This window comes from Lotus japonicus, chromosome 1 (assembly GCF_012489685.1).
Source record: "Lotus japonicus ecotype B-129 chromosome 1, LjGifu_v1.2".
NCBI lineage: Eukaryota > Viridiplantae > Streptophyta > Magnoliopsida > Fabales > Fabaceae > Lotus > Lotus japonicus.
In genome coordinates, this window is record NC_080041.1 from 134505227 (window position 1) to 134515243 (window position 10017).

A 10017-nucleotide genomic window follows, 5' to 3' on the forward strand; every position below is an offset into this window, starting at 1 on the left:
ATCCCCCCGAGAATGCCGGATGGGACGATTGCTCTTATCACACACTCATCTTGTGTTGCTATGCTGCCATATGAACTTGAATTGTTTTTGTTAGTATTTTAGTCACAATTATAAATTTTCATAGATTAAATCAAAGTTGGGTAGAATTTCTATGAGTGAAAAAATTCTCTATGTCAAGTATTTAACGTAACAACATTTATAATCGTGATTATAAAATATTTGAAGGAGAAAGAAAATGAGAAATGTTATGTTTAGATATAAACTACACAAAATTTATGCAAATAGATGAAAAACTCAACAAAACTATTCTTATTTCTAATTGCATAATTTTCCTATAAATTACTAGTATATTTTTTATTATTTCATTTAAATTTGTGAAAAAATAAAATCCTAAGTATTGATTGGTTATTGTTATGTAATCCAGACATTTAGACCCAATAAAGCATCGCCCCGTGGTGAAGCTTTAACATAATATTTTAAGGGCCAAAATAATTTTTTTAATGCATAGGTCAAAAATTAACATTATGTTATAAATATAAAACATAATGATTTAATTTATGCATTTAGAATGATTATTTTTTTCACATGCAACTAAACTATTCCTATTCCTAATTGCATAATTTTCCAATAAATTATTAGTATATTTTTTATTACTTAATATAAATTACTAAGGAAATAAAGTCACTAGTTTTTATTGGTTATTATTACGTAGTCCACGCATTTAAACCCAATACAGCAGCGCCCCGTGGCGAAGCTTTAACATAATATTTTAAGGGTTGAAATAAATGTTTTAATGCATTGAAAATTAATATTGTTATAAATATAAAACCTAATAACTTAATTTATGTATTGATAATGAAATTTTTTTACACGTAAATCTAATCATATCTCTTCATTTACTATTTTAAAACATTTCACTATTTAGTTGTGAAATGTAAAATAATATTCATACTATTTGTCATTGCCAAATACCTTTTTTACCAAAGCAATTTTTTAGCCATGACAATAAGTTAATATAAGTAATATGAAACAAATTACTCTACAAAAGCTAAAATCAATATGACAAAAGACTCATTTATTATGGAAATAAAATCTTTAGTATTGATCGGTCAGTGTTACGTAGTTCACACATTATGCCCAATATAGCAACTCTGCGAGGCGAAGCTTGAGCATATTTTAGAAGTGAATGATACATGATGATGAATTCACGAGGAAGAGCATCAAAATGAATGAATAACTCTTTTACTTATTTACTTTTGAACACGCTACATGATTTGTTTTGCGGCGGCCGGTATCCGGTTTACGCTTCGAACATCATCAGGTCAATTTTCGGACGTCAACTATCTCATATTGAGAACTTTATTTCGCGAGTATCCTGAATGGAACGATAGCTCTTTTCACACACTCATCTTGTGCTACTATGCTGCTGGGTAATAATATCACTTGAGCTTAGATTGTTTTTGCTAGCTAGTATTTTAGTCACAATGTAATCTTTTTTAGATTAAAGTCCTAACAAAAATAAATTACAGGTTTAATTCTAACTTAGACCTCTATTAGCACTTTTGGTTTTAATCTAACCATTTCCTTTTCAATATTTTCCATGTCCTAAGTCAATACCAAAGAGAGGCTTAGCACTATGAACTTCATACTTTTCTAGCCATAATCTTTATTTTATTTTTTTCGAAAATAGAAATGTGTATTAATAAAAGATGAGGAAATTTGCAAGATTTACACCCTCCTTATAGGGAGCAAAAAAGAAGCAACCTCGACAGAGCCCGAAAAACCACCAAGAAAAAACCTCGCGCCCGGGAATACGCCAAAAAACCCGACCCCAAAGCCTAAACAAATCTGACTAGAAGCTTAAACAACCAACAAAACTCATATAAGGACCCAAGAAAAACAACCGATCCTAGGCCAACCAATAAAACCGGGAAAAAAAAACCTACAAGAAACCGAACCTCCCTCTCACCTTTTTACTACAATTCTTTCAACATCATAAAATTTTTACAAACCAAATTCTCCCAAAAATCTAAAAGAAACAGACATTACTTACCACCTTCCAATCCACCCAAACCCAACCCACTGTATTCATTGATGCATCTTGAGCCCTTTGTTTCTCCCCTTTTTTTTCTCCGCTCCTCCCGTTTCTCATTTCTGCTTGCTACTGCTGCCGCCTAATTAATTATTTTATTTCATCATTTTTCTTTTTTTCTTCTTTTATTTATTTCATTTTCAATATTTTTATTTTTTTAAAAACATTAACCAATACCTCTTCTTCTTTCTTTCATCCCCATTCTTCTTCTTCTCTCTCTCTCTCTTCTTTCTCTCTCTTATTTTGACCTAAATTTCATGTAACAGTGGGAATTGCGTGTTCGAATTCGCAGTTTCCTGTGATCGATTACACTCAAATTGTACTACTCATCTTCTCAAAAACCTCCTCAATGCTGCAATTTTTCGATTACTATTTTTTTTCCTCATGATTTTTGGTTTGTGACGTCACTCACTGTAGCTCGTTGAATTTTCAGGATCAGAACGTTTTGATCAACAGTGTTGTTGTGGATTTAGCGGCGGTGTGGAAATTCGGGGTGGTGGTGGTTTTTGTTGTTTGATTCATTGATTGATAAGGTTTGCATGTCTGTGTGTTGAAGAGGGGGTCCTCTGCTACGGTGTGGAGGATTCCCGTGATGAACTGTAATTGTTGTTGTTGCTGAAATCCGTGGCGATTTTATTTGTTATTGTTGTTTGTTTCGAGTTGGTTTGAATTGTTGAGGTGAAATGTTTGCTTCGGTTGGGAATGGGGGAAATGAGGGAGATGGAGTTTCCGGATCCATTTTGATTCCGAAGCGGTTTGTTTGGCCTTATGGTGGAACAAGGGTGTCTCTGATTGGTTCTTTCACGAGGTATCGAATTGGTTATTACAATGGTATTCTGAATCTTCTGATCTTTGTGAATTCTTATCGAGCTGTGAATTGCGATTTGTGTCTGTCTTTGTATTTTCTGACTTCTATGATTTGCCAGAAATCTGAAATAGTAATTTGCTAATGTTAATTAATTTGTATGTGCACAGATGGTCAGAACATATACCTATGTCTCCGATGGAGGGATGCCCTGCAGTATTTCAAGTTATTTGGAGCTTAACGCCGGGATATCACCAGGTTGTTTGACCTTTATGAATTTCGCAAACATGTGGAAATAACTTTATTAGTTACAATAGATAGAGGGATTCAAATGCACATCATTCTCCTTGTAAGTTAGTGGAAGAGGATGAGCTCGTGTAGTTCTGGTTGCTCAAGTTGGCAGGAAAAGATGAATGACACAACATATATAAGAGGGACTTGCTTGTTAATTACTTACTTTTATGGCAAGGAGAACTAGTTTGTTATATTTGTGTGTGGCTAAGATATTAGTTTAGGATTTGCTGGCACTAGGTACATTTAATAGAATCCACCAGTTTGACATGATATCTGATATCACTGCTAAGCAATAGCATGATATATGGCAAGGATAACTGCTGCATACTGATAAGAATAGTATTGTTTCCGATCATGTGCAGTACAAATTTATTGTGGACGGTGAGTGGCGGCATGATGAACAGAAGCCATTTGTAAATGGGAACTATGGACCAATGAATACTATTTACTTAGCGAGAGAACCAAATACTTTACCTACCATCTCGAGTGCTGAAACGCCTGGTAGATCCAACATGGATGTTGATAATGATGTCTTTGGGCATGTGGTGAGTTTTTCCTCCCTTCCCTCTTTTGTTTGCTTTTTCTGTTACCGATGTCTGAGTTTATTGTGAGGTGAGACTGTGAGATTTATCAGCTTGTTAGAAGATAGAATGCTGGCATTTTTCGCTGTTGGCTCTAAGACCATTTTTGGTCCCAACTAAGTCAAACTTGGCCAATGCTTGTTGTTCTCCATTACAAGACTTGAACTTGATACCTTAATTAAGAACCAAACTCCTAGCCACTTGTACCAACAGGTGTTAGTAAAAATAATGATGATCTATTTACTGTAGAGTGGTTTCTTTGCATTTCTTTTAAGTTGTACCATAGTGGCATAGCAAAAGAAAATCATTGAAAGATGCATACGTGATTGTTGCTGGACTAATTTACCCACATACAAGACCCGTTTGTCTGATTCCCTGTAGGGATCTGATCATATTGCCATATTAAATCTTAGAATGGTTTACAAACACCTCTCTCTTCTTCTTTTTCGTATTAAAAGAGCATTTGTATGAATATTCACACCTTCCCCATCATAATGGAAGGGATCAATGTTGGTGTACTATCTTCGCTATTTTTTTGTGCGTACTTAGCTGCAGAAAAATTCTCATATTTTAATAACTTCTCTCAAGCTTTAGATCTAATGTGGGACAGAATCATTTTTTCCAGCCTCTTTAGTTTTGGCCCCGTGTTTTAATATATGGTTTCTTTATAACAGAAGTACAAAAGGATTGGAGAGCCATATTACATTGATGAATTCATTTCTCATTTCTTAGTGCTGTGCTAATTTTCTTAGGAGGTTTTCTTATTATCTAGTTTCTTTTTTTGGTTATGACTGTGTAAGTTTTCTTTCTTCACTCTAGTAATATTTCTTTTCAATACAAAGGAAAAATAAATTGATGCTGAAAGTCTTGGATCTTATAATATATTTTTTTTAAAATAGATCTCTTCTATATCCTTATCTCATTTCAATGATGTCAGATTTCACTTAGTCTTAAACTATATGCTACACAAAATAAGCTAATTTAATTGAAAATTTAACCAGGGAACTAATCCAAGGATGCTGGGGTCTGATCTGGAGGTCTCTCGCCACCGTATATCTATATTCTTGTCTACACATACGGCATATGATTTGCTTCCTGAGTCAGGAAAGGTTTGAATACTTTTTCCTTCTCAATTTTTTCCACGTCCCAAGTCAATAAGAAACTGAGACTTATTTCATGTTAGCTCATTTTCTTGTTTGGCAATTATAATTGCAGGTCGTTGCCTTGGATATAAATTTACCAGTTAAGCAAGCATTCCATGCTTTGCACGAACAGGTATCCCCACCCCTCCTGTACACCATTTATTAACTTTTTTTTATATATGTTTACATCAGTGCACACACCTATGCCCATGGAATGCATGTCCATGTGCATGGCTAAGTTTTACCCTAACTGTATGCATTAATGTAATTTTCTTTCAGGGTGTGTCTATGGCTCCTCTATGGGATTTTGGCAGGAGTAAGTTTGTTGGAGTGCTTAGTGCAATGGACTTCATTCTAATATTGAAAGAGGTTTGTGAAGAACTAAATGTTTATGGAATTCTTCTGTGCAAGTTTTTGGTAAAAGTCACACGCTACAGTATAATTTCTAGGGCCCAAATTTAAGCTATTTAACATCCGGTTACAAAGTTATAGGAAAAAAGGTTAACAACCGGTAAAAATGACAAACAGAGGTTTAGAGAGAATCCTGCTACCATCAATTTAGTATCATAACATATCATTCATGGAGCTGGTATAAAGATAATTCAAAGGCTTAATTAAAAGAATTTTTAAGGGAAGCGCCTTGATATATGTGCGTTCTGGAATCCATTTGTTGCCATTTTCTTGAGGCAAAATATCTCGCAATTATTCCATTGTTGGATGTGTGTTACAGTGTTTATCTATGCTCATTAATAGAAACAGAGATAGGGTAGAGAGAGAGAGAGAGAGAAACCAGAAAAACTGTATTCAGGAAAATATAATTGTATTTCTTAATAACCCAATGAATTGAGCTACAATTGCCCACAGTTTACAGCTTTCATATGACAGCTTTACTAACTAACTTCTACACAACTCTTGAACAATATAACTGAAGCTTAGTGAGAATAATAGAACTGAAGCTAGTATAAACTATATCCTTAACACTCATGATTCATGAACATAAATATTGTCAGACTTGTCCACTGCTACCCTTCAGTATCTGTGATTCATAGCCTACTCTTGTAGTGGAATGCATGGTGCATTGTTAGAATATAATATAAAACCATTAAAGTGACCCTTACCCAAAACTTCAATAATTTTGTGACAAATATAATTTCAGCTGGGGAATCATGGATCAAAATTGACTGAAGAACAACTTGAGACTCACACTATAGCTGCCTGGAAAGAGGGTAAATTACAGCAACGCAGAGCAGTTGATAGTAATGGGGGATCATATCCTTCCCTTTTTGTTCATGTAAGTACTCCTGAACAATTATTATAAATCATGTATCTAATTTATTCTTCCAATTTCATACTTTATAAGGTTGTCAAATTTTTATGAAAGTTAGTGGGTCAGAGTTGTAAGATGTGGCCATTTTCAGGAATGCATTTGCAACATTTTTTGAGTATTAAGTTCTAGAGAATCATCTTGAAATACATTTAGATAAGGTATTTGCCACAGGTTCAATTTATTTATTGTTTAAAAAAAAAAGAGTGAGTTTGTTTGATTTGAATACAATATTTTTTACGATTTAGTTCATGAACAGGGGCTTTCAAGTCAAACAATGTGAACTGAACCAAATCGAATGTGTGTGTATACAGTATACACATATGACACATTCATGCATTTGCGAATTTAGAACGAGAAGTTTGATTTTGTTTGTCTAAAATGTAAATAAATTAGGCATATATAAGGGAGATACGTGTGTTTTGCAGTATGTGGTGAATGTTGATTCAGTTTGAGCCTACATTTTCTCATGATTACCCCTATTTCTATCTTGTATTGCACTGTTACTTATTTTACCATGTTTTTCATTTCTGGGTATCTAGATGCTGTTGAGGCTCTGAGCAGGATGTTAAGACCGTTATATTTCAGTTTTGCAATGCAGTACTGCAAAGTGCAAACTGTTATTTTTCCTTCTATTTATGCTACTTCTCCTGTTGGGGTGGCTTATACTGTCTATTCTTTTGTTGCTAGTTGTAGGAGATCAAAATAGTGATCTGCATCAAAATACTACTGTGTATTCTTTTAGTGTTTTTCAATACTTTGTTTCTTTTTACTTCTCATAAAATGGTATCACCAGAAAAAGCACTTTCCTATGTAAAAGATCACCCAATCCGGCTCTGTATGAATGACTTAGGCACCCTTTTTTTCCTTACTTTTCTCTTCTGTGTCCTATGAGGCGCTTTTTGGCCAGTGTTCTATGTAAAAGAAACACCTATTTTTGAATGAACTGGTCAGCTACCATCATCAATTTGTATTAGTATACAAATTCTTAGCAATAGCTTTCCTTGTGGCTTTGTCCTATCGTTTAGGTCATGCTTCTTCTTCATTCATTCTCCCAATTATTCACTATTCCTTTTCCTCTGTAGTATATGTATCATTTTAATATAATCTTTTGCATTCGTATGTTTGATGATGATTTACTATTATATATCGAATAAAAATACATTTTAGCTTTGTACTTTATTTCGATTGATGATGTTTGTTTTCCCCTCCATCAAAAAGGATTGGAGGTGAACTCTTCAATCTTCTATGATTGGAATTGTTGATGTTTTTATCCTTGATCTTCAGGCTGGGCCTCATGAACATCTAAAAGATGTGGCTTTGAAGGTTTTGCAAAATAAGGTATCGACGGTTCCAATCATCCATTCTCCTTCAGAGGACGGTTCATTTCCTCAACTGCTACATCTTGCTTGCCTATCAGGAATACTAAAATGTAAGCTTCTTGGTCTAGTGACTATAGACAAATGATTTAGAAGTTGGAACTGATATATGTTCTTAACTTTCAGGTATATGCAGGCATTTTAAGTACTCATCTAGTTCTTTACCGATTCTTCAAATTCCGATTGGTTCAATACCTTTGGGTACATGGGTGCCTAAAGTTGGGGAACCAAATGGACAGCCATTTGCAATGCTAAGGCCAAATGCTTCTCTTGGTGCTGCTCTGTCGATGTTTGTTCAAGGTGATCATTCTACTGTTTTAAAGTTACGGATGTTTTTCCTAGTTAGTTGCTGAATTGTGTCATTTTCCCCCATAATATTTTCATGAAGGGGTCCAATGATGGGGTTCTTTTGAAGACTTAAATGATGGGGTTCTTTTGAAGACTTATTTGTAATACAACAAATGTCTATCAATTAAGGGAACGAAAAATTGAAGGAGAGGTTCTTGAGCACACATGGTGCACTTTCGTTTCTGTATTGAACCGATATTAACAGCCAGTTTATTTGGCAACTATTGCATGTTAGTAGTTAGGACTCATCTAAAAATTGCAATCAACTTTATAAGTTTAAACTATACAGTGTACAGAGTGGTTTCTAATGCTTGTCTTGCATAGAATTTTCAAAATTGAAGTGGCATTTCGCGTATACAACTAACTATTCATGATTGTTATTTTTGTTTTGACAAGAGGGATAAATATTTGATTGATAATTCTAAGTTTGTAATATTGACAGTGCTAAAATCAGAATACTTCCATATTAACTTTTGTCTAGCTTTAGATATCCTGAGTATATGCTTTCTCTTTGCAGCTGGAGTTAGCTCAATACCGATTGTGGATGATAATGACTCATTGGTTGACATATATTCAAGAAGGTAGTAATTTCTTTTTCTCCCCCTTTTTTGTTCATATGTGTACATGATTCTCATATTTGTACCTTGAAAGGTTTCCTTGAGTATATATGATATGTGCCTATTATTTCTCTCTCAGTGATATTACTGCATTGGCTAAAGATAAAGCTTATACTCGGATATCTCTCGATCAAATTAGTATTCATCAGGTACTTACTGTATGATGACTTTTTAGATTTAATATTATGTTTGTTTTTGTTTGTCAGCAAAAGCTGAATCTAAATTTTTTCCCTTCATGGTTGTAGGCATTGCTTTTGGGACAGGATGTGAATTCTCCTTTTGGGCTTCACAGTGGCCCCAGATGTCACATGTGTTTGAGGTCTGATTCGTTGCATAAAGTGATGGAGCGGTTGGCAAGCCCAGGTACTATTTTGTTTACTAAGAAGCTCCTTCCGGAATTGGAAAGTAATGGGTAAGAAAAGAAATATAACAGATTAATAGTAGTTTATATGTTCACCAATTTTCTTCACTTTACAGGGGTTAGGAGACTTGTGATTGTGGAGGCTGGCAGCAAGCGCGTGGAAGGGATTATTTCTTTAAGTGACGTTTTCAAATTCTTGTTAGGCTAATTGGTATGTATTTGCCATCTTATATGAAGGAAATAGCAGAGTTAGTAGCATTGGAACTTGTTTTCTGAGCTGCTCACTTTTCAAGAGTTTTTGGCTGGATGGGTATCTTTAGATGTTTGCCCACATGCTTTTTTGGGATAGAAATTGGAGAGAAAAGTCTGTAAATGGAGGATCTGTTTTCTCTTTAAACATCTCAACTCGCGTTCTCCTTCGTGCCGGCACATCTTCAATATTTGTGTCCAGTGCTAACAGAAATCTAGGAGAAACTCTGGGAAAAAAAGTAAAAATAAGAAAAGCTAGGAAAAGATGAAATATTGAGCCGTATGCAAGCAAGCATGCTGTTGGCCGGTTGTATCCTTGTAATTTAAGTTGTTTTTGTCAGATCATTATGACTTTAGATTTCTGCTGACAAGTTCATTAATTATATATCTTTGGATCTTAATTACTTTGTAAAAGACTCTTATAAAGTGTGCTGGCATTTGTAACTGGGAAGTAAGAAAGTAACATCTTCATTAAATAATCAGGAAGATTTAAGTTATTAAGCTAGGAGGATATACCACCCTCATAAATTAATGCATCACTTGGTTGTTCCTATTCTCAGAAGTGTAGACAAATTTGGTGCCCATTTCAAATGTACATTAACTTGATTTATAATAGCTCTTCCACAACTTTAAGCTTGCTCAGTCTTTATATATATTGAATTTCCATAACTAGTAGCCACCCAACTACGCCTTTGCCTTGAAAGAGAAACTAGAGCATTTTGCTGGGAAAAAAGCAGTTTAGAAACAAAATCAGTCGGTGATAGGGGAAAGCGAATCATGAAATGGAAAAATTTGATTTTGAAATCCTTCTTTAGCTTCTTAAGT

The 10017-nt window shown here is 34.4% G+C and overlaps 1 protein-coding gene across 1 annotated transcript; it reads left to right on the forward strand.

Moving 5' to 3' along the window:
• The first annotated feature begins 2111 nt into the window (after positions 1–2111).
• LOC130731184 (sucrose nonfermenting 4-like protein) lies at positions 2112–9606 on the forward strand. Its single transcript, XM_057583400.1, has 14 exons — positions 2112–2411; positions 2526–2900; positions 3068–3155; positions 3554–3736; positions 4774–4881; positions 4988–5047; positions 5194–5283; positions 6071–6205; positions 7526–7670; positions 7744–7917; positions 8483–8546; positions 8662–8731; positions 8828–8945; positions 9060–9606. Exons 2-14 carry the CDS (start codon positions 2776–2778, stop codon positions 9149–9151), a joined length of 1452 nt encoding a protein of 483 aa, XP_057439383.1. The 5' UTR covers positions 2112–2411; positions 2526–2775; the 3' UTR covers positions 9152–9606.
• Positions 9607–10017: the final 411 nt, after the last annotated feature.

What these genes read in the sequence shown, in the direction of transcription:
- LOC130731184 (XM_057583400.1), top strand. Translation starts at nt 2,776, where the DNA reads ATGTTTGCTTCGGTTGGGAATGGGGGAAATGAGGGAGATGGAGTTTCC. An exon ending in TGCTTCCTGAGTCAGGAAAG is followed by an intron (nt 4,882 to 4,987) that starts GTTTGAATACTT and finishes TTATAATTGCAG; the next exon opens with GTCGTTGCCTTGGATATAAA. An exon ending in GTTGACATATATTCAAGAAG is followed by an intron (nt 8,547 to 8,661) that starts GTAGTAATTTCT and finishes TTTCTCTCTCAG; the next exon opens with TGATATTACTGCATTGGCTA.